This window comes from Rhinichthys klamathensis, unplaced genomic scaffold (assembly GCF_029890125.1).
Source record: "Rhinichthys klamathensis goyatoka isolate OS25496 unplaced genomic scaffold, OSU_Roscu_1.1 h1tg000387l_1, whole genome shotgun sequence".
In the NCBI taxonomy this organism is placed as follows: Eukaryota; Metazoa; Chordata; class Actinopteri; order Cypriniformes; family Leuciscidae; genus Rhinichthys; species Rhinichthys klamathensis.
In genome coordinates, this window is record NW_026606891.1 from 194,713 (window position 1) to 219,104 (window position 24,392).

The 24,392-nt window shown below is 39.9% G+C and overlaps 1 protein-coding gene across 10 annotated transcripts in view; it reads left to right on the forward strand.

Moving 5' to 3' along the window:
• Window positions 1-24,392, forward strand: part of esrrga (estrogen-related receptor gamma a) — a 186,406-nt gene that overhangs the window by 116,434 nt on the left and 45,580 nt on the right. For 5 of the 10 annotated variants that reach the window (XM_056234082.1, XM_056234083.1, XM_056234079.1 and 2 more), the window contains exons 2-4: window positions 6,005-6,133; window positions 15,958-16,373; window positions 21,162-21,290. In XM_056234082.1, coding sequence (XP_056090057.1) covers window positions 6,006-6,133; window positions 15,958-16,373; window positions 21,162-21,290 — 673 coding nt within the window. In that variant the 5' untranslated portion in view covers window position 6,005. The remainder of the gene's footprint in view (window positions 1-6,004; window positions 6,134-15,957; window positions 16,374-21,161; window positions 21,291-24,392) is intronic. The other 5 variants (XM_056234085.1, XM_056234086.1, XM_056234084.1 and 2 more) reach the window with 2 other exon arrangements.

Below are 24,392 nucleotides of genomic sequence, written 5' to 3' on the forward strand. Positions count from 1 at the left end.
TATAAAATCATTTACTTAATTCATCTGTCAAATGATGTCAATATGCACAGCGCAGATTTATTTATTCTGCCATGTGTGGCGTGTGTGTGTGTGTGCGGGGAGGCCTTTGTTGCCGTTCAGCCCTGATTTGGCTCCATCCCATTCCCCTGTGTGAGAGGTGTCGTGGCTCGTCCTGCATGTCTTTCTCTTTCCGTGGCCCCTTGTCGATTACTGTCTGGACACTCTTTGTCTTTACGCTGTCCTGCTTATTGGAGACAGAGCATTGCCACTTCCCCTTATTTGAAGGGGTCTGAGGCATTCCAAGGGTAATTAACTCCAGTTAAAAGAGAGCCCCCCTCCCTCCCGGCCCCTCCAGCGGCCTGTCATTCAGGAGAAAAGAGAGGCTGGAGGGGGGGCTGTAAGGAAAAAAGGGAAGCTATATTTTTGCCCTTTTGTTGAAAAGTGCAATAAGTGGCCCGTCGGACGGACGCACACACTCGTGTGAAACGGTCGCACGCAGGTGCCGTGCACATGAAAACACACGGCCGGCCGTGCGCGCAGGAGCCTGATGATGCAGTTGTCAATTTGTGTGATTTATGCATCAATCCATCAGGATTTTCCGAATGCAGTGCGGCAATTTTTTTTACGAGAAGTTGAATAAGGGTTTTAACAGGGCCCACGCCAGCTGAGACTCGCTCGTGTGCGTCAAAAAAAACGACCCACTGCCATTAGCGATTAGACCCCTGCATTGGTGCTTTATTCTTTTCTTTAAATGCAATTCTTAGACCTTCATTTCCCCTTTGCTCCTGTCTTTATTTTGCGAATGATTCGGCCTGCTGCGTGCCAGAGAGTGGCAGAGCAGGCGCGGGCCGGCTGAGAGCCTGTAGGATACAGTTACAGCAGGTCAATAGGGAGTGTGGTCACTCCAGAAGCAGGAGGGTCCACGAGGGCTAGATAAGGGTGTAAAAATAGTGCTTTTAGCCACTGCGTTTTCCACCGGCTCCCAGCAGACTCACTGTTTGTCTCTCGGCATGCGGATAGCTTTTCTGATTCTGTTTTCTCTTCCTGTTTAGTTATTTCTCACCAGAAGATGCATTACAACAAACGAATGTGTCTTTTGTGTGGTGGTTTTGTATGTAAATTTACATCTACTTAAATCTACGTATTTTAGAAGTAGATTAGGACAGTATATAATTGATAGGAGAAAATGATAATTAGAATATAAGATGAAAACCAGAATGGCGATTTTTATGGTACAGTGATACGAGAATTTGCATTTGTCTGTTAATGATCATGTGTGTCTATACATAGGTGTGAAAGTACAGGATGTTCGAAATTCCAGATGGGTAAAGTTTTTCCAGCTCTAGTGGTGTAGATCCGGACTGATTTTTGAATCTCTTTTAGCTCCATTGGTCTTCAATGAAATTTTGAAATTGTGGTGGTCTTGTAGCAGAGAAAGGGAAATGAATCGCCCAGCTGGGTGACGGATGACAGTGAAATATTTCTCTGCGCTTTCTCTTGTCATACATCACGTGTGTGTGTGTGTGTGTTATGAGATCAGTATGATGTGTACCGTGTAAGGCCTGACTCCATGCAGTCAGCTGTGGAGCGTTTCTGGAGGCTGTTCTGGACTGTAACATCTCTTTGAATCGCTGAACTTCAGCACTGTTCAGATAATTAAATCATTTTATTTCTCTATTATCTCATTTTTTTGCATCGCATTGAATTATTTTAGTGCATTAATTCAGGATATTTAGGAAAAAGTGATTTTTCAAAATGTCGCAAACATATGTATTAATATCTATATGCTCACCCTCAGGCCAATTCTTCCCACAAATAAATCAGAATGATGAAATCCTTAGAGAAATATGCTTCATTAGAAATTCAAATGCCGCTAAATCAAGCCTATCCATGTCATTTTCTTCAGCATATTTATGTGCATTATCTTTCTGTGTTTGCTTAACATGACTTTTTAAAACCTGTTTAAACGTGTCCCTTGGAAACGCTTATGTAAACAGAAGCTATTGTTTCTTTTTCATCTATGAATGTGAAAATGCTCGTCTGAGTTAATTCAAACTAGTGTTATTTCGCACTGCTGTAGATTATCAAAGCGATCCATGATGGGAGGCTTCTGAACAAATCTGCTCATGTGCTGTAATTTTTCCAGACAGGGTATGTATGTACCTGACTGCGGCCTGTGGCACTTTTTAAACTCGGGGATAGATGCGCAGTTGCATCACACATGTATGCACAGGTATCAAAGCAACATTTTTTGGCGTACTTTGCGGGATGTAAGAGCAGATCTGTGCATGTTTGTGTGAAGTGTCAGACGGGTGTATTTGCGCTTCATAGCTCCGTTTTCGTCTGCTCCCAGCCCCTGTTGCGCGGCGAACGGCTGCATTCCCGTAGAGATCCGCATGCTTCCAGGCTGGAGCGCCCGCACGCGCTCCGTCATATTAAAGCTGACAGTCCATCTGCTGCGTGGCCGTCCACGCTGCCTGTGCTGCCCCTGCGTGCGAGGCCCGCATTTAATTCCACCTGTCCCGTTCTTCAGCCTTCAACCCCCAAAGGTTAAATCACGTGCTCGTCGACGTACAATAACAAGAATCCCTGCTGACACGGTTTAAAGCCGCCACCGGCAGCATCTGTGGCATGATAGCGCTAGTTGTGTGGCATTTAATAGCTAAACATTTTACTAAAGAAATGATTTTGTTTTTTAAGCATGTGTAAATGGTCATTGCACATGTGTGTTTTAGCTGTTTGGAGGACCGTCTTGTACCAGGTAATTAGTAGGATATGAGTAACCAGCTTAGGTTAGCTGTCAGGAAGGAGTGGAGGGGAGAGAGAGAAATAGGCATGGCATTTACCATGCATGGGGTGGCCGTTCCTGCATAAGAAAGAATGGCACCTGTCTAATCAATCAGACCCCCACTATTCACAGATGGAATAGCAACACATGAGTGAGTCACAGAGCATGGCTGCAACACAGACACGCAGACACACACACTCTTGGCTTAATTCAGCTCATTGTCCTGCGTGTTAATCCTTGTCCGCATGGATGCAGTACTTAGGCGTTTTGACAGTAGCGTGAAATGGGCTCAGGTAGATCCCTATAGATTCATTCTCTCCTCTAGAAGCGCCTGTTTCTCCCACTGATCTGAAGTGACACTCTTGCTTTCATTGTTTACCCTCCTGTTAATTCTGAAAATTATCTTTTAGTTCTTACTGAAATTTAATAATAATAATATATTTAATTAATAAGAATTGTATTATTATTATAAATTATTAATAAAATAATACGAACTAAAAGGAAATATTAATATGTGAATTAATTTGAATCAAAGCTGAGGTAATTCAGTGTAAGCAGCATAATATTGATCTGCTTTCGGTGTGTGAGTTCACTTCGTGGTGAGATTATCAGACAACGTCAATTAATTTTTTTTTTTTTGTGTATTATTATTATTAAGTCTGCTTTTATTTTTATTGTATTTATTTTTTTCTTTTCTCATTTCTTTTCTTTTTTCCCCCCTTATTTTATAAAAATTTGTAAATGTTAGTAAAGACGTAAGTAAATGATTAATGGGATATGCTGTAAAAAAATGTACACATTTAAGGAAACATTTTGACTGTGCTCAATAATCTAGCAATCCTCCCCTAATTAATTTCCATAAATTTGAATAAACTATTTTACTGTACATACACAGAGGCCACGATTACCATGTTATTTACATAGCTCTGTCACATATGCTGTTCTGAAATATCAGCTGTACTTTAGCAATCAAGATGAAATAGATATATTTGTTTTCTGGAAGTGTTCAGAGAATGACTGAGATAAATGTGTGTGTTTGTATATGTACGTGTATATGTGCATGTCTTACTGTGCATGTTTTTCATGTGTTGTGTTTACTTTGATTTACACATTTAAGATGATCTCTTATTCTTCTAAAGAGATTTTATATTATTGAAATGCATGTAAATATGCTTCGAAAATGTATTTACTGTATTGTTAATGTACTCTTTTACATGCAAACCTTCCTTTCTGATTTCTTTTCAGATGTTTAATATTGTGCCACTAAAGTCAAAGAGTTTATTGGCTTTTGATGTAATTTTCATCCTCGTCTGCTGCTGATGTGTCCTGTTATATACAGCATGGCCTGTCAGGAATAAATAAAAAAAAATAGCACACTGCTTTTGAAAGCATCCCAGTAGTTAATGACAGATATTTAATGCCTCTGGCATTGGGAATGCAGTAGTGTGTTTGTGTGTAAAGTCACGTTAAAAAGAGTTGAGAGAAACAGGAGTGTATCAGGCCGTGTGGCGTGTGTGATGTGGGGCTTATCGATTCCGCCGCTCACTCGCCCAGAACTAAAGCCAACACATTACGTGTGTGTGTGTGTGTGCGTTGCTGTTTTTCCACTAAGCTCTGACTGGCTCTTCAGCCTCACTCACACACACACACAGCACACGCTGTTCTGCCCACTGTTTATGAGCTAAACACACACTCTAAAGTGCAGCTCTCCAAAATTAACTCTCAAATTAGCAATGATCGCAACAAAATGATTTTACAATCACTGTTGTTTATTCACAACATACTATTTTCTGAAATAATGAAACGGCTCCTGAAGTTTATGCATTTTTTGTGGTTTTCATGTACTCTAAATGGGATTTAGATACTGAGAAATTGATTAGGCTTCTAATTCCAATAAATAATAAAACTACAATGCAAAAAAGATACAATTAAACTTTATACTTTAAGATGAAAGTGCAAGATTTTTTGAAGAAAAAGACATACAGCAAGAAATGCCTAAACTTCATCGCAGACAGAAAGGAAGACGAGAGCCTAAGAAAGAGAATGGCAGGAAGACCGACAGATCTTCATGGCTGCATTCTCTCAGACAGCCGCTGAAGCACAGCATTAGTTGAGTGATTAGTTTCATCAGTCCGAGTGTGGGGACAGTTGGGGGTTGTGCAGCTCTAATGACATTGAACGTGTTTGCTGAGTTGGAACGGAGAAGGAGAATTAGGGGCCTCCTCTGTTAATTAGAGAGTGTGGCAGACTCATACACTCAACCGCACTGCCTGTGGCTCGTACCACTTCACTTCCTTTACTTTTATCGTACAAAATCTTCAGAATCTTCAAAAATGTGTGTTTCAGAAATGTTCATCTTTGATGAAAAGCTGTAGTTGTTTCAGCTGAGAACTTGAAGTGTGTGTTAATGTGAACAGGTGTTTTTCTTAGGTACTTTTGTTGCCTCAATTAATTTCCATAAGTTTGTTTAAAGATTTTGCTGTACTAACACACAGGCGAGGGGTTATTTACATACAGTAAGTCTGCGACAGACACTCCTAAGACATCTGCGCAGTCTTTTGTCGCTTTTCTTGTTTTGGAGTGTTTCCTATGTATTTATGTGATAACCTGCAGCTGCGACTTTGTTAAAACCAAGATTTTGATTAGTAAAGACGTCAAACTTTGCCCTTGAATCGCTACTTAAATGCTAAACGACCTATGTGTAGCAAATGAACTCGTACAGGTGTGACGTCAAACCTTTCGCAGTACGTTTGTTTTTATATGGCCATTTCTCAACCCGTTCTGAACCCTCTGATTCGGCGGGTCCCGTAAAGCTACAGGCTCTCTCGCCCTGATGTGTACAGGGGCCACGGGCGTCCGCTGATCTCCCCGATTCCTTCTTTTATCTGCTGACACCCCAAACTTGTTAAATCGGAGGCCGGTAGATTGATGAGTCTGTGCATTAAAAAACGTCAAGGCAGGTTTCAATTAGGTTTTGGCATTAACAAAAGCTAGCCCAGGTTTACCCTCTTCCGATCCTCAGCGGAGACGCGCAGTTACAGCGGATCCATTGAAGAATGCCGGTCAGGAAAAGAAGGAATATTTTGTCTCACAGTGTGCCGAGCTGCGTCACTGTCTGTCAGCAGTTAATGGCTCAATGGTTCTTTATCAGAATTCCTCAGTCCATCTCTCTGACCCTCGTTTTTATTCCTTTTCTTGCTCTCCCTTTTGTTGTAGAATGAATTTATCAAAGGCCCAAGTTAATAGCGAAGATAAGTACGCCAAATGCGGCGCTTGGAGAACACAACAGCAATACGACATCGAGGCCAGTCACATGCGTGATGCACATGCTCTATATAACCAAAGGTAAGGAAAGGACCAATAATAGTGTCATCAAAAGCCAAAATCAGTTCTGGTGATTATTGTTTTATTTCTTTGTGTGTTTGTTTGTGTTTTGCCTGCCCAGCTATTATTTATCCATGCTTGCTTCATTCAAGTCAGTGTCTTAGTCTAGTTTGTGTAATGTATGTGCGTGTTGTTGTCAAGTCGCAGGATGTAACTGTTGCATGACGTACCCATTGTGCACTAAACACCTGGTCCTAGGCTGTTCCCTGGGCCTATAACTGTGCCAAACACTGATACAAAGTAATCAGGTCATATTCATTTGTGTTATTTCTCAATGTGTGTGTGTTCATGGAGGGACATTTGTACATCTGATTCTGCCTTGAGCTTCGGTGTTGATTAGATAGATAGATAGATAGATAGATAGATAGATAGATAGATAGATAGATAGATAGATAGATAGATAGATAGATAGATAGATAGATAGATAGATAGATAGATAGATAGATAGATAGATAGATAGATAGATAGATAGATAGATATTAGATGGATAGATATGCTCAGATTGAATATAGTTGTGGGTTTAGAGGGATAGGGAAAGTTTATGTTGAGTTTATGGGTATAGGTTGGAGAGGTTGCCGGTTGTCGTCCCCTCCAGATGCAGAGGAATGTGTTAAATGCTTCAAGGATTCCGATTAGCATATAAATTTAGATGTATGAAGATCATTGCTCCGATCACGAGTCAGTGAGTTTTATCTAGATTTAGTGGGGGCTGATTTGCGTATAAAATACAGCCAGATGTGACCAGTTAAGAGTCCTCACCAAGCCCTTCTATCTCTCTCTCTCTCTCTTTCTCTCTCAGGCCATCTTCTGTAAAATGTCTTTGTTTGACTGTTGTAATTTCAGGTCATTTATGGTTATTACTTTAGAGGTTATGGAAGGGTCAGAAAGAAAAGTGCCTTCACTTCTTTGATTTATTTATTTTCAAAAGGTAAATTTTATTTTCTTTGAAATATAAATTAAATTTCAGTAGCATTTGTATTTCTTCTTTCATTTTAATTTACAAATATTTTTTTAAAAAAAAGGTGCTTCAAAGAAACAATATCATTAGTCACAGTATGCAAAGCATTGAATTGTAATGTAGGAATGGCTGTATGTCACTTTAAACACTCAACTTCCTCTTTGTCGTCATCCGCTGATGTTTTTTGGGTTTAGTTAGGTGTGTGTCCTAAGGCAGGATTTTTTTAACAAACCTTTTAAAAGAATGTGACTGTGCTTTGACAGGGACTCTCAAATGTATTACAAGGATTGGATTTGGGACAGGTTAGTCTGGGTCAAACCAATTAGGCTCCATTCGCATGCAAGAAGTCTTTTCCGCTCTAAGCCAATCAGGATCACGTTACTGGCATAGTCTGAGCTTGTGGCTCTCTATAGACAGCCCTGCCAGGCACTACCGTGTCACGCCATGGGCCCGAAGCAAAGCATGTTGGGAGCTGGAGGACATGGCTCTCACCCTGAACATCCACATTGGTCACAGCACAGTTTGAAATCTTGTGTGTATTCATTTTAAGGTGCTTAGATGTGGGTCAGTGGTGTTAATTCAGGGAGGAGGGCAATGCTAACTGCGTTGCATTTAGAAAATTCAATTTTGCGGATGATTTTCCTCCAATGCTAGGCACAGACATGTCAAACACATTCACACACATGCCAAACAGGGCAGGATGTTTTACTAGCAGCTGTATCAGAGGATTTGAGGTCAGTCATGCATAGATTCACACACATGCACTCCTGTAAGCGTACATTCATGCAGCGATGGTCATCAAACCGGTACTGGCACGCATGCTCACATGCATAGACATATGATACACAAACACACATTGTTTACAGTTCAATATGCCAGCATAAGATTCATAAAGATTCATGGGAAAAACATACATTAATACAAAAGGGCGCAGGTTTGTTGGGAACCAGGAGAACTTTGAACGCTTGTGGAAGCCTGCTCAGAAAAATAAATCCCTTTACTGAAATAGGCGAACACCCACCTTCAACACTTCCTCACACACATGCACACACCTTCCGCTGATAACTCTCATCTCAGAGCGGAGTGAGAGAGACAGAAGCCTGGTCCTGGGGTCAGGGGAAAAACCTCTCCATCTGCTGGTGAGCTGTTACCCAGATGCAAGCCATTTCCCAGATAAACGGAATCAACTGATTTAGCTCCTTGGCCTCCAGAGGCACTGTTTTATTTATATGATCAAATACTCGGAAAATGATTAATTTGTCAAGGGAGCGGCTTGTTACTGTAAATTTAGCGGGTTGCGTAATAAACTAGATTGCTCTAAACGCAGATGGGAAATGAAGGGCTTTTGGGTTTATAACTGGGAGGATTATTAGACTAGAGGTGTTTTATTTTGTAGTATTGCAACTTCAAATCTTTCAGGAGTCTTGGGGACGAATGTGATGGTCAGGGACCACTTGTTGGAAATAGCTGGATGTTTTATTGAAATGCTGTGTCTTAGTGATAGATGTGGTGTTTGTATGACATTTTTCAATTAACATTTTTTTGTTCATTTATTTCAAATTTGAATAATGACAAAACAATATTGCTATTATTGTGAATACTATTGATACCTTAAAATAATTAAAAATATAAGTATAGTTATGATATTCTATTTCAAGAATATCAAGAAAAACATATTCAAGAAAAGATTTCAATTTTCACATTAGCAGTACTTAATGAAAAGGTGGTGCTATTATCATTACTGGTTTTATATTTTAAATGTTTATTCTTATTATAATTATAATATTTTATTCGGATAATATGTATACCGGTAGTTATATTCTGTTGATCTATTGCAATTATGAAAATAATAATCATTTATAATAATTACAATACACACACAAACACACACATATGTGTATAATATATATTGTCAGAGACAATTATAATTTATTTATTATTATTTATATTAACACATACATAGTAAATTATAAATACATAGTCAATTATTATCGTCTCTGACAACTATGTTAATAAGGGCTATACTAAGCAATAGTATAGCTGTGGTCGTTCTGTCAGTGGAGGTAGAGTGATGTTATAATCTTGATCATCAAAGCTTTAAAGATGCTGAAAAATGATTTGACTATTTGCGCCTCTTCTTTCACCCTAATGAAAGTGCCTGTAGACATGGAGGGTGTTTTGTTCAGGGTTGGGGACCGGCTCCGTGCAGAGAGAGAGAGAGAGAGAGAGAGAGAGAGAGAGAGAGAGAGAGAGTGGCAGAACGGGTATTACAGAGGTAAACCCGATTATGGGTGGAATGTGAATTAGATTTTGTAACAGATGGTGGTGTTGAAAATTTAAGATGCTTTGCGGCAGGGGAAGGCGACAGCAGCTCGGCGCGTCTCCATGTGAGCGGGGGTGATAGACAGCTATAACTCAGGACAATCCTGCCTTGACAGCCAATTTCAAGAATCTGATCTGGTTAAAGACATGGCTTTCACCGGTTCACTCACCAAAAAACAACCACCATTTCTCTCTCCCTCCCTCTTTTTTCCCCACTCTCAGCACCTCTTTTACACGCTTGTCATATTTCCTGGAATAAAATCCTCTTTAACCATCTGTTTAATAGAATGTGTTTTTAATCTCCATTTTTTTTTAGTCCCGTTATTTTTTTATTATATTTACGTGCAATTTCATTTCTTTGAGACTGCGGCTCATCCTCGCTTATCTGCTCTCATGTCCTGTTGGGGTTGAATAGATGGGTGCTGCGCTCCAACAGCGGTAAAGCAGTGATTTTAAGCGTATTGCTTATTGAAAAATGCCAAAGCTTATTTGCTCTGCCCTGTTCTTTAGGGCCTGTCACTGCCGAAGAAGCAATCGCTGGCTCCCACCTGCAATAACTTCAGATAATGAAATAATGATCACATCAAACTTCACAAGTCCTGTTTTGTCTTTCAAACTCTAGTTTGACCTCTTACATTGACAGTGATTCAGCTAGACTGGCAGTTTTTGCTGAAATTCTTACAAATAATTATAAAACAAAATGCATACAGAACAAGATATGCATGTGAGTGTACATGTGTGTTGTTTGTGCTGTTGAGAGGGACATCTTACCTGATAAAGCAGAACACTTATCTGCCCGCACAGGAAAATGACCTAAATCATCAAGATTTTCATCTACGAGTGTTCCAGGGACTGTCAAACACACACACACACGACTCTTATCGAGTTTGGACATCTTAACCCTGCACTGTTGTCAGTGAGAGAGAACAGCACATTCTTTTTGCATTAAAATGACATTTAAAATGGATAAAACAGAAAGCCAATACATTATTTAAAGATTATAATTTGTCTACCCCCTCCCCCCATACATTTTCATTTGCATAAAGAATTTGCAAAATGTAAATATATGTTCTTATCTCTCTACATTTACTCTATTGTATTAGGCTGCTGATCCTCTAGTATTTATTACACAGCAGAGCGTTAGCTCCTCATCTCCACTGGCCCGCCGCTGGCATTTTTACGGCAGCTCGCTCCATTGTACAAATGTGTTTTTGTCATTATCACATTGATTGCATGTAATCAGAGGTGTTATTTTGCAGGCGTCCATCGACAATGAAGTGAATTACTACTTTCCAACCCAGTAATGTTATAACAATTGATCTGCCCATACAGCCGGAAAAGGCAACCTGTTTGGCACGTCTGTATTTCTCATGCGGGAACAAGAGAAATCAGTATCCCTTCTGTAAAGAGGCAAATCAGTTCCTGTTTTTTTAATGTTTAATTGAATATCCTACAACTTTCTCTAGGGCAAATGTGCTTTTAAATCACTCTAAAAGTGAAACAAATGTTTAGGTTTCTTTTTTTATATAATTAAATGCAGTTATTAATAGGAGTGAAATACATTGGGGTCCAAAAAGAAGATCACTATTAAAAATGCTTCTTTTTTCCCCCAGTGTATATTATGTCATTAGCATGAAAAGTTGTATGAATAAAAAATAAAAAGAGATAAAAAAATCTTTTTTGAAATAAATTTGTGCATTTTTTTTTTTTTTACTTTTACCCCCTTTTACCCATCACTGAATGTTTCTAATTCAATTTGTCATTTTTTTATATAAAATCCTAAATCATCTAGGTTTAAATGAAGAAGAAAAAATATACATATTTTCAATGTAGTCCCAGAATTTTTGGACCCCATTGATAAATAAAGATATTTATGTTTTTAAAACAATTTCCCACACATCTTTGGCTCTGAACATTCAGTAGCTCTCATGGGCAGTTCTTTTCCAGCATTTTGTGCCGCCTCCAGCTATCCATGATCACACAGACTTACTGCTTCCGGCAAAGAGAGATAGAGTTTCTCTCTCGCTCTCTCTCGCTCTCTCTCAGTGGCTGCACCTTAATGCAATGATTATATGTTTGCCTCTATAGTTGTCAGAGCACTGGATCAAACAGGCTAATGACACCTTGTCATTGCCAAGTGGCTGTGTTTTCCAAAATTGTTTTCCTGCTGATTTGTGACACCTTGCCTCAGCACATAAAATAACAGAGAGTCGACAGAGGAAAACAAAAGGAAAACAATAATGTCTTTGGTCACAGATCCACTTTGAATTCTAACTTTCAACAAATAGATGGCTTAAATATTTGATCAAGAATACTCTTCTGTCCTTTGTACAGTGACGGCACATTTTGTGTTACTCTCTTGGAAATGACTTTTCTGTCAAGTTTTTCTCATTACTGAAACGTAATAATTATTGATCATGATTACAGACCGTTATAAAGTACAAATAAAAAAGCATATTGAGATTTGTTTAGAATTTTCAACCCAGCCTTACTGATGCTTCAAAGTCTGTAAAGCATTCTTGCCATTTTTAGCCAGCTAGAACTTTACCTTGTCAACTTATTTAAATCAGCAGAATTCATTTTTGCTTGTTTTAAAAGACGGTGCGTTTCATTTTGCCCCAGTCACAGACTTAAACTAGAACCTTAACACAATGAGGTGGTATAATTTACAAGAAATTTACGAACTCGAGCACTATTTATAATGTTGAATCACAATAATGTCCCTAACAATAAAGAACAACCGATTATGTCTCGTGCTGTATTTTTTTTTAATCTTGTCTCTCGGCTGACTATTGCCTGCCTTTTTTCTACCCTTCCACTTAACGATTATTATTTCCATTCATAAGCTTAAACTAAATTCCATTGCTTTTCAGCATAAGAACTCCTTTTGTTAATGGCACACTGTGGGATTGAAGCTCGGCGCCAGGCAGTGGTGAAAACAGATAAAATCATTACCTCTCAAATAGTCTCTTCTCTGTCGGAAAGGGCTTTCTTTTCTTCTAAAATATAGGCTTTAGAATTCCATTTCTCTTAGAGCTAATGTGAATTTTACTGCCTCTAATTTTGAATTCAAGTGCGGCCTAGAATAAAAATCCACCATCTGACAATTGAATTTATAGAGAGTTGTGAATATTGCAGGTTTGGATTAATAGAGTCATAGAATTTCAAAGAGCAGGAGAAAGAGAGCGAGAGAAAGAGAACGCTAATAACTTTCAGTCAAAGTTATAGAGCAGGGTGTCTCCTGTTGAGAGTCACTGTAAAGCACGAGGGGCTCTTACAATGCTGGCCTCTTCCTCTTTTGTCACCCGCCGTTTTGACTTCACACTCACTGTGTCACTCAGGACAGGAGGCGGGTTTCTCAGCCGCCCCACAAAAACCAGTTTGTCTCCGTCACCCAAAATAGAATGAGAGAATGTGTTGTGAGTGTAAACAGTCACTGGTGCTTGTTTTCACTGATTTTTAACCGGCTTTACGCTGTGTATATATATACACAACATGCATCCTTGACATTACTGGAATGTTCTAGAATACCTTTGTGGCCCTCCGCACACCCCAGGACACCTGTCTGTGTGTGCTGTGAATGTGTGTCAGTGATGCATCAGTGGAAACGTAATAGGAGCTTTTTCATAATCGATAGCCTCTCAATGCAATACACAGAAACAGGTGCTTTGACTCAGCACATTTTGGCCTTTTACACCAATGCATTAATAGCTGGAAGTTCACCATTGTTTTGTTTACATGGTTAAATATTTAAGTTCTAAACAAATTTTATATAAATTGAATTACTGAATATATATATAAAAAGGAAGTAAAAAAAAATGGTTTATAGTACTAAATTGATTAGTCCTATGTATAAACACATTTTATATAAATTGAATTACTGAATATATATATATATATATATATATATATATATATATATTAAGGAACTTTAAAATAATAATAAAAAATGGTTTATAGTACTAAAATGATTAGTACTATCATGTATAAACAAATTTTATATAAATTGAATTACTGTATATATATATATATATATATATATATAAGGAAGTTTTGAAAAAATAATTTAAAAAATGCTTTATAGTACTAAAATATTTTCACTGGTCTCACCAAAAAATATATATATATATATAAATATATATATATATATATATTAATTTATTAACTTTTTATTAAAGTGCCATCTAGGTCTTTACCATGCCAGTTTCAAAATTAGTTCATAGTACAAAAATATATTTAACTTGTTGCATTTCTCTATAATCCCATAGTCTATAATCCCTATTTTTTTTTTTTTTATATGTCTTATTCTGTAAAATGTCTTTGAACAATAAGGTGGTCTGGTTTCTTTAAAGATCTCTCTCATTCACTCTCTCTCTCTCTCTCTCTCTCTCTCTCTCTCTCTCTCTCTCTCTCTCTCTCTCTCTCTCTCTCTCTCTCTCTCTCTCTCTCTCTCTCTCTCTCTCTCTCTCTCTCTCTCTCGCTTTATGGGCCTTAGAAGAAGTCATCTTTTACAAGCTGACCGGATTTTAGAGCCCTCATTTGGAAGCGGGCTTCCTTAATTAAAAAGACCTTTGTGTGGTCTTCCAGACTGCCTATTTTATTTGTCCCCCTCCATCTCCATGTTAAAATGGTCCTGATGTGTTGTCTGTATAAATCCTCCGTGATTTTCTTTCTGTCTCTATATAAAGTCTTTGTCCCTCCGCCATCATCTCTCTTTTTACACACCTCATACCGCTAATGCATTTAAAGGAAAAAAGAGAGCGCATTTAAGTGTGACCTCACACTCAGTCTTTATGAAATCACAACCCCCAAAACCTTTGAGGATTTTCGAGAAACAAACAGTCCCTGAACGATCACATTTTGCTAAACGTAGATATTGAAGTGCTGCTAATTGATGCGGCTGTGTTGAAGTGCCGCCCTCCACCCCCATACGCCCTGCAGAACCCAGCTCAGGGTCTTCTGGATTGTTGACAGGGGAAACGGTTAATCCACTCTTGCAGGCCTTGAAGCCTCCTGTAAGACAGAGCAGAGATATCTATTAATTACAGCGCTCATTAATAGGCCTCTCTCCCAGGGCTCTGTGGGTGGAGGGGTGGTTCAACTAAATGGGTTGGTGGTATCGAGCGATGTGGGGTGGGGTGGGGTGGGTGGGTGGTAGTGGTCGGCCTGCTCTTTTGTTTGCCTTTGAAGAGTCTCTGCTTTTGACTGTGTGGGTGTCTGTTTGTGTTACTGGATTGATACTGGATGTTTGTGTCTGTCTAGCTGATTTTTTTGTTTTCTGTCCGTCGATGCGTACGAGCGCGTGTGTGCGAGTGTGTATGGTGACTGGCCACGGGCGAGGATGATGGAACTGCTTTGCACCTCCGCACTGATTAGAGTCATGTAGAACAAGTTGATATTGACTGGAAAGTGAGTGATGGCGCTGAGCTATCCGTACTGTCCCTCTCTCTTCCGCCCTGCAGACGCTCATCTGTCATGGTGCATTTGATCACCGGATCCCACCCCTTGATCCACAATCACAAGAAAAGGCCTTTAGCACTTTTTTTTTGTGGAGATGGAAGATTTTGGCACAGAAGAAATGACAGGCTTTAACTTATACTCTGTAACTCGACAATACATAATTTCCTCTCAAATGAAAATTAATCTGAATGGTCAGCATTGATTTTAAGTTCAACTTTCTTTTTTATATATATATATATATAAATGAATAAATGTAATATTTATTATAATTTTATTTGTATATTTTAATTATTAGTGTATAATTAATTCTGTCCAAAATCCTTTATTGTAGTGTGCATATAGATAATCATAAATATATCATTATGATTTGACAAGGCAAACAAATGCCTGAAATGATTTAATGCAGAGTATGTATATGTATGTAATACGACAGGATCTAAAACTATTAGGACATGACTGAGTTGGTTGTGCCACATTTCTTTAGAACTCAATTGGCTGCACACTATGCTAGAGTAGCGATGTTAGCTCTCCTCTTTACAGCCGTGTAGATATACAACCACTCAGACACTTTAGTGAGACCCAGGGGACCGTGGCACACTGGCTCTCATATGCCTCGCCTCTTATGTTTCCTCTCAGAGAAGTCATTAACATGCTAAAAAACTAGAATTCTGAATTCTCAATCAGGGGCTTTTTTTAGCTGCTGAATCCTCTGTTCTCTCAGGCTAAGGCGGAGGTGGACCCATGTGCAGAATGGAGAGTAGCTCTTAAGGGCTGGGGGGCGGCTGGGTTGTATGTTTCTATTTCTTTTGTTTTTCTCAATTGCTTTGTGTTGGCGACACATTTTTAAGTTGCCCCTGCTAAAAAGACCATCTTAGACTAACATGATTTACTATATTGCTAGCATCTAAGGCACCGTATGTTGGTCTTTTCAGCACGGACATTAAAGAAAAGTTCTCAGGCAATCATTTTCTTAGTTTCCATACTCATTTACTGTTGGTCATGTACACTAACGCTTCAATATTTGTTTTATGTTTTATCCTTGTAGGCTGCTCTGCAGAATGTCCAGCAAGGACCGCCACATTGAGTCGAGTTGCCCCTCCTACATAAAGACGGAACCTTCCAGCCCCGCATCACTGACGGACAGCGTAAATCACCACAGCCCCGGCGGCTCCTCAGACGCCAGCGGTAGTTACAGCTCCACCATGAACGGCCATCAGAACGGTTTGGACTCACCCACTCTTTACGGCCCAACTGGTGCTCTGGGTCCCAGCGGAGCCGGAGCCAAGCGTTACGAGGACTGCTCCAGCACCATCACAGAGGACTCGCAGATTAAATGCGAGTACATGCTGAACTCCATGCCCAAGCGCCTGTGTCTGGTGTGCGGGGACATCGCCTCCGGCTACCACTATGGCGTCGCCTCCTGCGAGGCCTGCAAGGCCTTTTTCAAGAGGACCATTCAAGGTTGGCTTTTACCCTCCCTCAGCTAGAACTTCAGCTAGGTTCAGGTGGCAGACCAGGGTGTCAGAGGGACTTAGTCAAAGTGCAATACCTAGAATCAGCACAAATCAATTCCATACATCCAACGTCCTCTGGCTTTACACCACCTAAGCAGCTTTCCGTCCAGTATACATGTAAAGCCAAAGGGGGTAATGCTCTGGCTTATTAGTCAATAGTATGTGCTACAAAGAAATAAACATTTCCTGCTTCAGATTAACAAGCTTGATCAGTTATTTCAAAGCGGAGATTAGCAGTAATTGAATTTACCGGGATGTAACTCATCTGCTAGTGTATAGAAGGGACAGTAAAGCTCTGAGGAACAAAGTAGGTGCTAGGGATCGACCGATATGGATTTTTTAGTGCCGATACCGATACCGATTTTTTTCTCATCAGCCTTAGCCGATGACCGATACGGGCTGCCGATTTTCTTGAGCCGATATTTGGAGCCGATACATTTTGCTCCCTCAATTTACATCATAAAAATGACATGATGTTAAAAAATGTTACAGGTCTCAATTTAATAAAAGTAACATTTATTTAACGAAAAAAATCAATATTTAACGAATAGTAAAAACATGTGAGGTAGAACAAGAACAAGTAGATAAACAATATTTAACAAATATTAAAAACATGAGGTAGAACAAAAAAAAGTTCACTGCTGAAAATAAATATTTAAGCATAAATAAAATAATTACACTATTGCACACAGTAGCAACCAGCATAATAAAGTGCACAGTGCACACTGTACTTCATTTTAAAAGTAACGAACTATTTACTGCCATGGTTTAAATTTTTCTACATAAAATAAAATGAGCATGTCTAGTCTCTAATATCACTGCGATGGCGAGGGAGACACACACCACACGCGTCCAAACCTCAGCCAGGTGGTCGCTGAATAAATCTTCCACAAAAAGCACGGAACAACGTTGGTATTACTTAATCCTATGACCAGTGTTCGTAACAGCTACCGTACGCATACTAGGGCTGTCAAAATTGCTCAAATGGCGTTTGTATATTCCCTTCAAAAAAACATATTTGAACATATCGTCGTGCATTTGGTCAATGACGCGCATTACGTCAATAACAGGACAAATTAATACAAAGAGACATAACTACTAGTATTAAGTAGCTTATTTGAGTTTAAACATATTTGACAACGTATTACTACAAAAAAAACGAGTAAATCAACTAATGGCCAAGACCGCAGAGCTCACTCTGGCTCGCCCGGACTCGCAGGCGCACTCTCTCTCTCTCTCGCACTCACCCTCACGCTCTCCGCGCATACCGGGTTAAATGAACAACAACAAACAAATGTTGAGTGCTGATCAAGAGTTTTGTGCAAGCAATTTAAGGTATACAGCAGGCTTCATTCAGTGATTGAAACAAATACATTAATTGAAGTTTCACAGTACATAGAACCGACACTGAGCGCTCCGAGCGAGCTGTGCTGTGGTAACGTTAGTCTGCTACCGCGGGCATGTTTTTCCACATTCGAATATTAATTTTCACCTTCAAAATTCAGTTTTTTGAAACTATTCGAATATATATTCGTATTTAGAATATTCATTGACAGCCCTAATGCATACTGATCGGATAGCCTACAGCTATTTGCAGCTCCCTAAATACAATGGCAAGCAAGCAGTTTTATAGACGAGTCATTCCCGTTTTCCATTTGGACCCACAAACTTGCTTAGCTATATAGTTGCAACCACATAACAGTTATAGAGCAACGTGTTTCCATTTTCAAAGTGTTTGACAATATTTCAGCAGTCAAACAGTTAAAAGATGCTTTGAAAGTTTAAAAGTTACCGTTATCTTGAAGCGCAGGTTGCACTCTGCTAGTGGGGGAGGGACAGTGCAGGGTCTGCACGTGAACTGCAGCGTCTCCAGCAGCACAGAGCTGCCTGTGGACGCCTGTCTATAAATAATGCCGGGAAAAAACTATCGGCGAACGCAGCAGCCGCATATCGGCCGATTCCGATACACGTAAAAACCGCAAATATCGGCCCGATATATCGGCTGGCCGATATATCGGTCGATCACTAGTAGGTGCTGAATAAATGGGTCAAAAATGTGCTCGGCCTGAACACAATCCAAACCCCCGAAAGGTGGGAATTTGACATATCGGTATGTTTCATCCCATTACCCAATAAAACTCTTGGTGATTTTCAAAAACATCCCATCCAGCTGGACATTTATTGAGTTCTAGACTGGCAGGTTTTTGAGGGAAGGAATGGGGTTGTGGAGTTCAGGGATGCAGGGACGTCAGGACAGCGGTTTGGGTGAGGGCGCTGGGACAGGCGGCAGCATGGGCGCCACGGCCACTCAAATCACTGGCAGCTGGCATTCTGGTGGCACTTCTCCAATGCCACCTGACAACCTGCATCTATCACCTCCCAATTGAGCCACTCGTAGCCAGGCAGTGGCAAAATACTGGAGGGGGATACCAAGAGTGCAACCTCAGAAAGCCAAAAACATTCCCAAACCCGTTCCTTACTTCATTGCCGTAGCGGAAGGTCAGCTCAAGGTCATGTTGTCGCCATTCTCTGGAAATGAGCTCCATTGGCATTTCACTGCAACTGATGAATGATGGAAGTGTAGCGTTTAGTATGAAGACAGGCAGAGGAAGAAAGCGCCTGGGACATTTTATATCTTATTTGAAACCTCTAGTCGGGCACTTGACTGATAGACAATGGACATTGCACTAATCGACTGCCACCTAACTCAAATCACATCACTCTATCCTGTCAGCGAACACACACGCACACACACACACATACAGCCTCCTTTCTACTGTGTTGATAACCTGGACACAGCACTCAAGCCATTGGCATTCAACTACTGGGAGGGAAGCACCTATATTAGATTGGCAAGGATTTTTCCCTCCTTAAACATTCCCAGCTGGTTAAGACCACTCAACCAGCCTCATCCCTCATGCGAAGCACCTTTCAACTCCACACACATTCCACCTGCACAGATTCCTCCCAATCCGAAGACCCTAATGGATTCTGGAGATTACCTGACTAATGAATATTGGAGCTCAGTTTAATGGACATGCATACTTTAAATACTGTTTCCTGTTGAATTAGCAGTCTTGAGCATTTAGCCCCCCTGCTCGTGCTGCTAATCTGCTTTTTAATGAGGAAACATCAGTTCACAGAAGAGAAGTCAATACAAATCAGTGTTTACAAAGTCTGATTAACTCTGAAATATTTCATCAGTGTGGAGGTCCCAGACGGGCCCTATGTTAATTGCATGTGTGCGTGTGTGTGAGAGTCTGTTTCAGTGTGTGTGTGTTCTAATAGTTATTCTATAATGCAAATTATCTCCCTACGCTGAGAGTTTTAGCACTGCCATAAGCTGTTCCAAACCCTAAATTTTTTATATTAAATTACTATATCTGGCAAGTTATTCTCATAATTCAGCCAAGGAACTGCTTAAATGCTTTTATTGTGTGCCAGATTACTCATCAGATTCTATTTGTGTGCTATTGCAAAAACAAGCATATATCATTGCCCTTTTCCCCTCTCACTGCATCATAATACTCAAAGAACACGCTGTAATAGTCGACTTTATGGCAGGGCTTGCAAGAGGAAACTTATGGTTCTCTGTGCTTTGTTTATGATGGGGATTGGGAGCATGAGGAGCTGTGTTAGTTGTCACTAGGTAATTGGAAGTTCACTTAGAGGTGAATTGTGACCTGCAGGTCTTTGTTTAGGTTTAGTAAAGTCTGCCTGCCTGCCCACCTTCTTCACACAGTTCCATGACACATGACCTCTGAGGAGAGCCAGTGGCGCTTTCCTGCATGACATTTTAAACTCATTGCACACACATATATAGATATGATGGGGTGCATTTGCTGTGTTTCAGTCACTTCTTTTGGACTGACAAATTGAACTTGGCTTTGCACTCACAGTATTTTATTGGTTGAGAGTATAATGTTTGAAAATGTTAATTATATTTGAATTGATATGTATAGCAATTTTATTCAACACAGGTGCATTAATTGGTCAAAAGTGACAGTAAACACATTTCTAATGTTCTTTATAATGTTAAAAATTTTAATTTCAAATCCATTTTCTTTTTAACTTTCTATTCTGAAAAATACATATATCTCAGTTTCCACAAAAATATTAAAGGGATACTCCACCCAAAAATGACAATTCTGTCATCATTTACTCACCCTCAAGTTGTTGCAAACCTGTATGAGTTTCTTTCTTCTGCGGAACACAAAAGAAGATATTTTGAAGAACGATTGGAACCAAACAGTTGTTTGGCACCATTGACTTCCATAGTAGAAAAAAAAATACTATGGAAGTCAATGGTGCCAAAGTTCCAATCGTTCTTCAAAATATCTTCCTTTGTGTTCAGCAGAAGAAAGAAACTCATACAGGTTTGCAACAACTTGAGGGTGAGTAAATGATGACATCATTTTCATTTTTGGGTGGAGTATCCCTTTAAGCAACACGACTGTTTTCAACTGTGATAATAATAAGAAATGCCTCTCGAGCATCAAATCAACATATTAGAATAGATAATTTTTGATGAAATAAATGTGGCCTTGGTTAGCCTAAGAAATTTAAATCAAAAACAAACGAACAAAATTCTCACCAACCCCAAGCTTTTATTTTATGCAAATGATCAAATTTGATATATGATATAATGTAATGCATGATATTTCTCGCTAGATTGCTACAGAAATGAGGTTTTGGTTGGCAGTCATTAAACACTTTCTGTTCCTTCCCTCTACATGCCTCGCCACAGGAAACATCGAGTACAGCTGCCCCGCCACCAATGAATGTGAGATCACCAAACGCAGAAGGAAGTCCTGCCAAGCCTGCCGCTTCATGAAGTGTCTGACCGTCGGCATGATGCGAGAAGGTGAGTGATAAAAAAGGGTCGGGGAGGGGAAGTAAATGAACATTTTATCCGTTTTCCGACTGTATTTCTCACTCTTATCTACTATTCTGAGAAAATGTACTGGTTTCTTTGAGGAGGAAGAAAAGTAGAACAGGTCTGGAATAAAGTCAAGGTTGAAACTGAAGGGCCGGTTGGCCTCCTGCCCTGAGGGCCACTCACGGTCAGCCAAACACCATCTTTTTGTCTCGGCCTCAAGGCCCAGTTCTAACTAACAAGACTGGTTATTATTTAGAGAGATGGCCTGTGAGGCATTTTCTCAGAGGTCTGCCAAATGGACAAGCAGTTATTTTGAAACCGCCGCTCTCCTGTGGAAAGGCTCTGGCTCTCCAGGCTTTCCTGCCTTTGATGTTAAAAGTTTACAGAGGAGCTGCCTGAACTAGCCTTTAACCTTCACGCAGAAAAAAGTCCTTTCTGATATCTTCAGCAGCTGAAATGCAGCACGGCATCTCGTTTCCTCGCTTTTCATTCAGGTGGACAGGATGTGTTTTGTCTGCCTATGAAAGAATCGCCGTCATAGGCGGGAGAGGGAAGATGTGAGAGAGAATGAGAGGTAGGCTATGCTCCCGTCACTCACAGCACAGGAACTCTTAGAGACGCAAGTGTGTGTGGACACAAACGCTCTGGCCCTTTAAGTCACGATCAGGTAGACTGCACCTTATTCACCAAGACACGAGACCAGACACACACACACAAGCCCTGCGGCCAGCCTACCTTCTGCGGACCTGAGTGGTCAGCTCACATTATACCAAAACAACACATCTGTGGAGCAACAGCAGGCACAAATGCCCCACAGGTTCACATTTGTTTGCGTTGAGCGTGAGAGCGTGCGGCGCATATGCATGTTTTTGTCCGTGTGAAATGTTTCTTTTTTATATTATCCGTCTTTCTTTTTCTCACACATACGCGCACACACTAACACACACACGCAAATGGCAATCTCATTCAACGCTATTGTTGCCCTGTGCAGGGACATTTGCCTACACGGCCGGTGTCGCTGACAGGTAGGTAATTGATAAGTAGAGGCCTGTTTTCAGAAAGGTCTGAGGGATGTAGTTGCATGTTTGATATGGCATCTTCTCCCATGAGCACCCAGACAAATAGCAGCCTTTTGTTCTTGCTGCTAGCCACCCATACACACATATATCAAAATGGCACCCAATGGCACAACCATTTGTTGTAAAGTGCTTGAATTTAATACAGAGGTCCCCCTCTACATATGAATAAGGGTCATTTGAAAAATTGATGCATCAATTTTCTTATTTTTCCACAACATGTTTACTTTACACACAAAGAACGAAGAAGAAAAAAACACATACAAACAATTCAATTCAACAATAGATATTCATATAAAATATGTGAATTGCTTTTGTTTGGTCCCTCACAGTTTTTATTTTGTTAGTCAGTTTTATGACAGAAGCTACTTTTGAACGTTACACTAGCACCTATTTCTGGTTTGTTGTTTTCACAGCCTTTAGACACATACAAACACAATTCAACCTTCTGACTATTTGTATAAAATCTGTGTAAAATGCCATGCTTTTAGTCAGATTTACATCATTTTATTTGCTGAATGTTGTGCTAACTTGTTTTCACAGTGTTTTATACACAACAAACACATACATACTGTACCAACACCGTTTCACCTCATGGCTATTCATGTAAATAGGCTATTTAAATTACTTGTGTTTGGTCCCTCACATTTTTTGTTAGCATTTTATTTTGTTGTTCAAAAGTAGCTACTGTCATAAAACTGACTATTACGCTAGCACCTATTATCGATTGTTTTCACAGCTTTTTTAGACATGCATACAAACACAGTTCAACCTTGAAACTATTCTTATAAAATATTGTGTAAAATGCTTACATTGTTTTTGTTTCAGGTTTACAATACTTTATTGGCTACTTTTAAACGTTGCACTAGCTTGTTTTTTTTAAAGTTTTTCCCCCCAGCTTTTAAGCAATCAGCACATACAAACAGTTTAACCTTGTGGATATATAAAAAAAATGTTTAATAGGTTTTGAATATTTTTTTATCTATTCATTTTACTAGCTACTTTTGAACAACAGATACAAACACAATTTAACCTCACTGAAATGAAATATTTGAAAATGGTTTTGTTGTATGCCTGAGGTCGCTCACAGTTATCTGTGTGTAAAATGCTATGCTAACTCGTCGGTTTTGCAACACTTGACTAGCTACTTTTGTAACATTACACTAGCACATTTTTTTAGGGTTGTTTTAGACATGGAAACACAATTCTGCCTCATGGCTTTTCATATGAAATATTTAAATTCCCTTTAAGTACGACTGACATTCCTCATGGTTTTCTGCAAATACATTGTTATGCTAACATTTTGTTTGTTCGTTTTACAACACTTTTGAACGATATGCTAACACATTTGTCAGGTTTTGTTGTTTTCAGTGTTTTAGCACAGAACTCACTGGCCTGGAATCAGATTAAATCCAGATCAGTCATCTATGTGTGTGTGTTAGTTGTCAGTCGACGTTAACTGTGGCTGGCTAGCTTAGGTGAGGTACAGGCTAAGCCGGCGTGTCAGTGTCCGTGCAGAGGCGCTGGTTGGAGTTGGAGGGTTTTGGGAGGGGGTTGGGTTGTTACCCATAGCCAACAGCTTGCTTAAGGGAAAGATCTGTCTGAAATTAGCCCTGTCACCCCTGGGAGACATGAAGGTGGGGATGGGATAAGAAATCCTGATAAAGAAAGGATCCTTCACACACACACACACACACACACACATCCACATCCACAACACAGACTTGCAGTTCTCTATACCAGGCATCCAAAGTGATGAAATCCTTCGGCAGACAGAGCCAAACCGCCGCAGGGCTAGTTGAACCACCCAACATGATATCTGTCCACCTATCACAACGCAGCTCTCACCTGCAGTTTAACACTCCCATATTGTACACACACATTGCTCATACATATGCATAAGTAAAGCCTCTCAGTATCAACACGCACTCGCCTTCGCACCGAGAGTGTGTGCAGGTGCTCACCTTGCAGGCACATGCGCGCTCTAGCTGCAAGGAAATTGCTGCCTCCA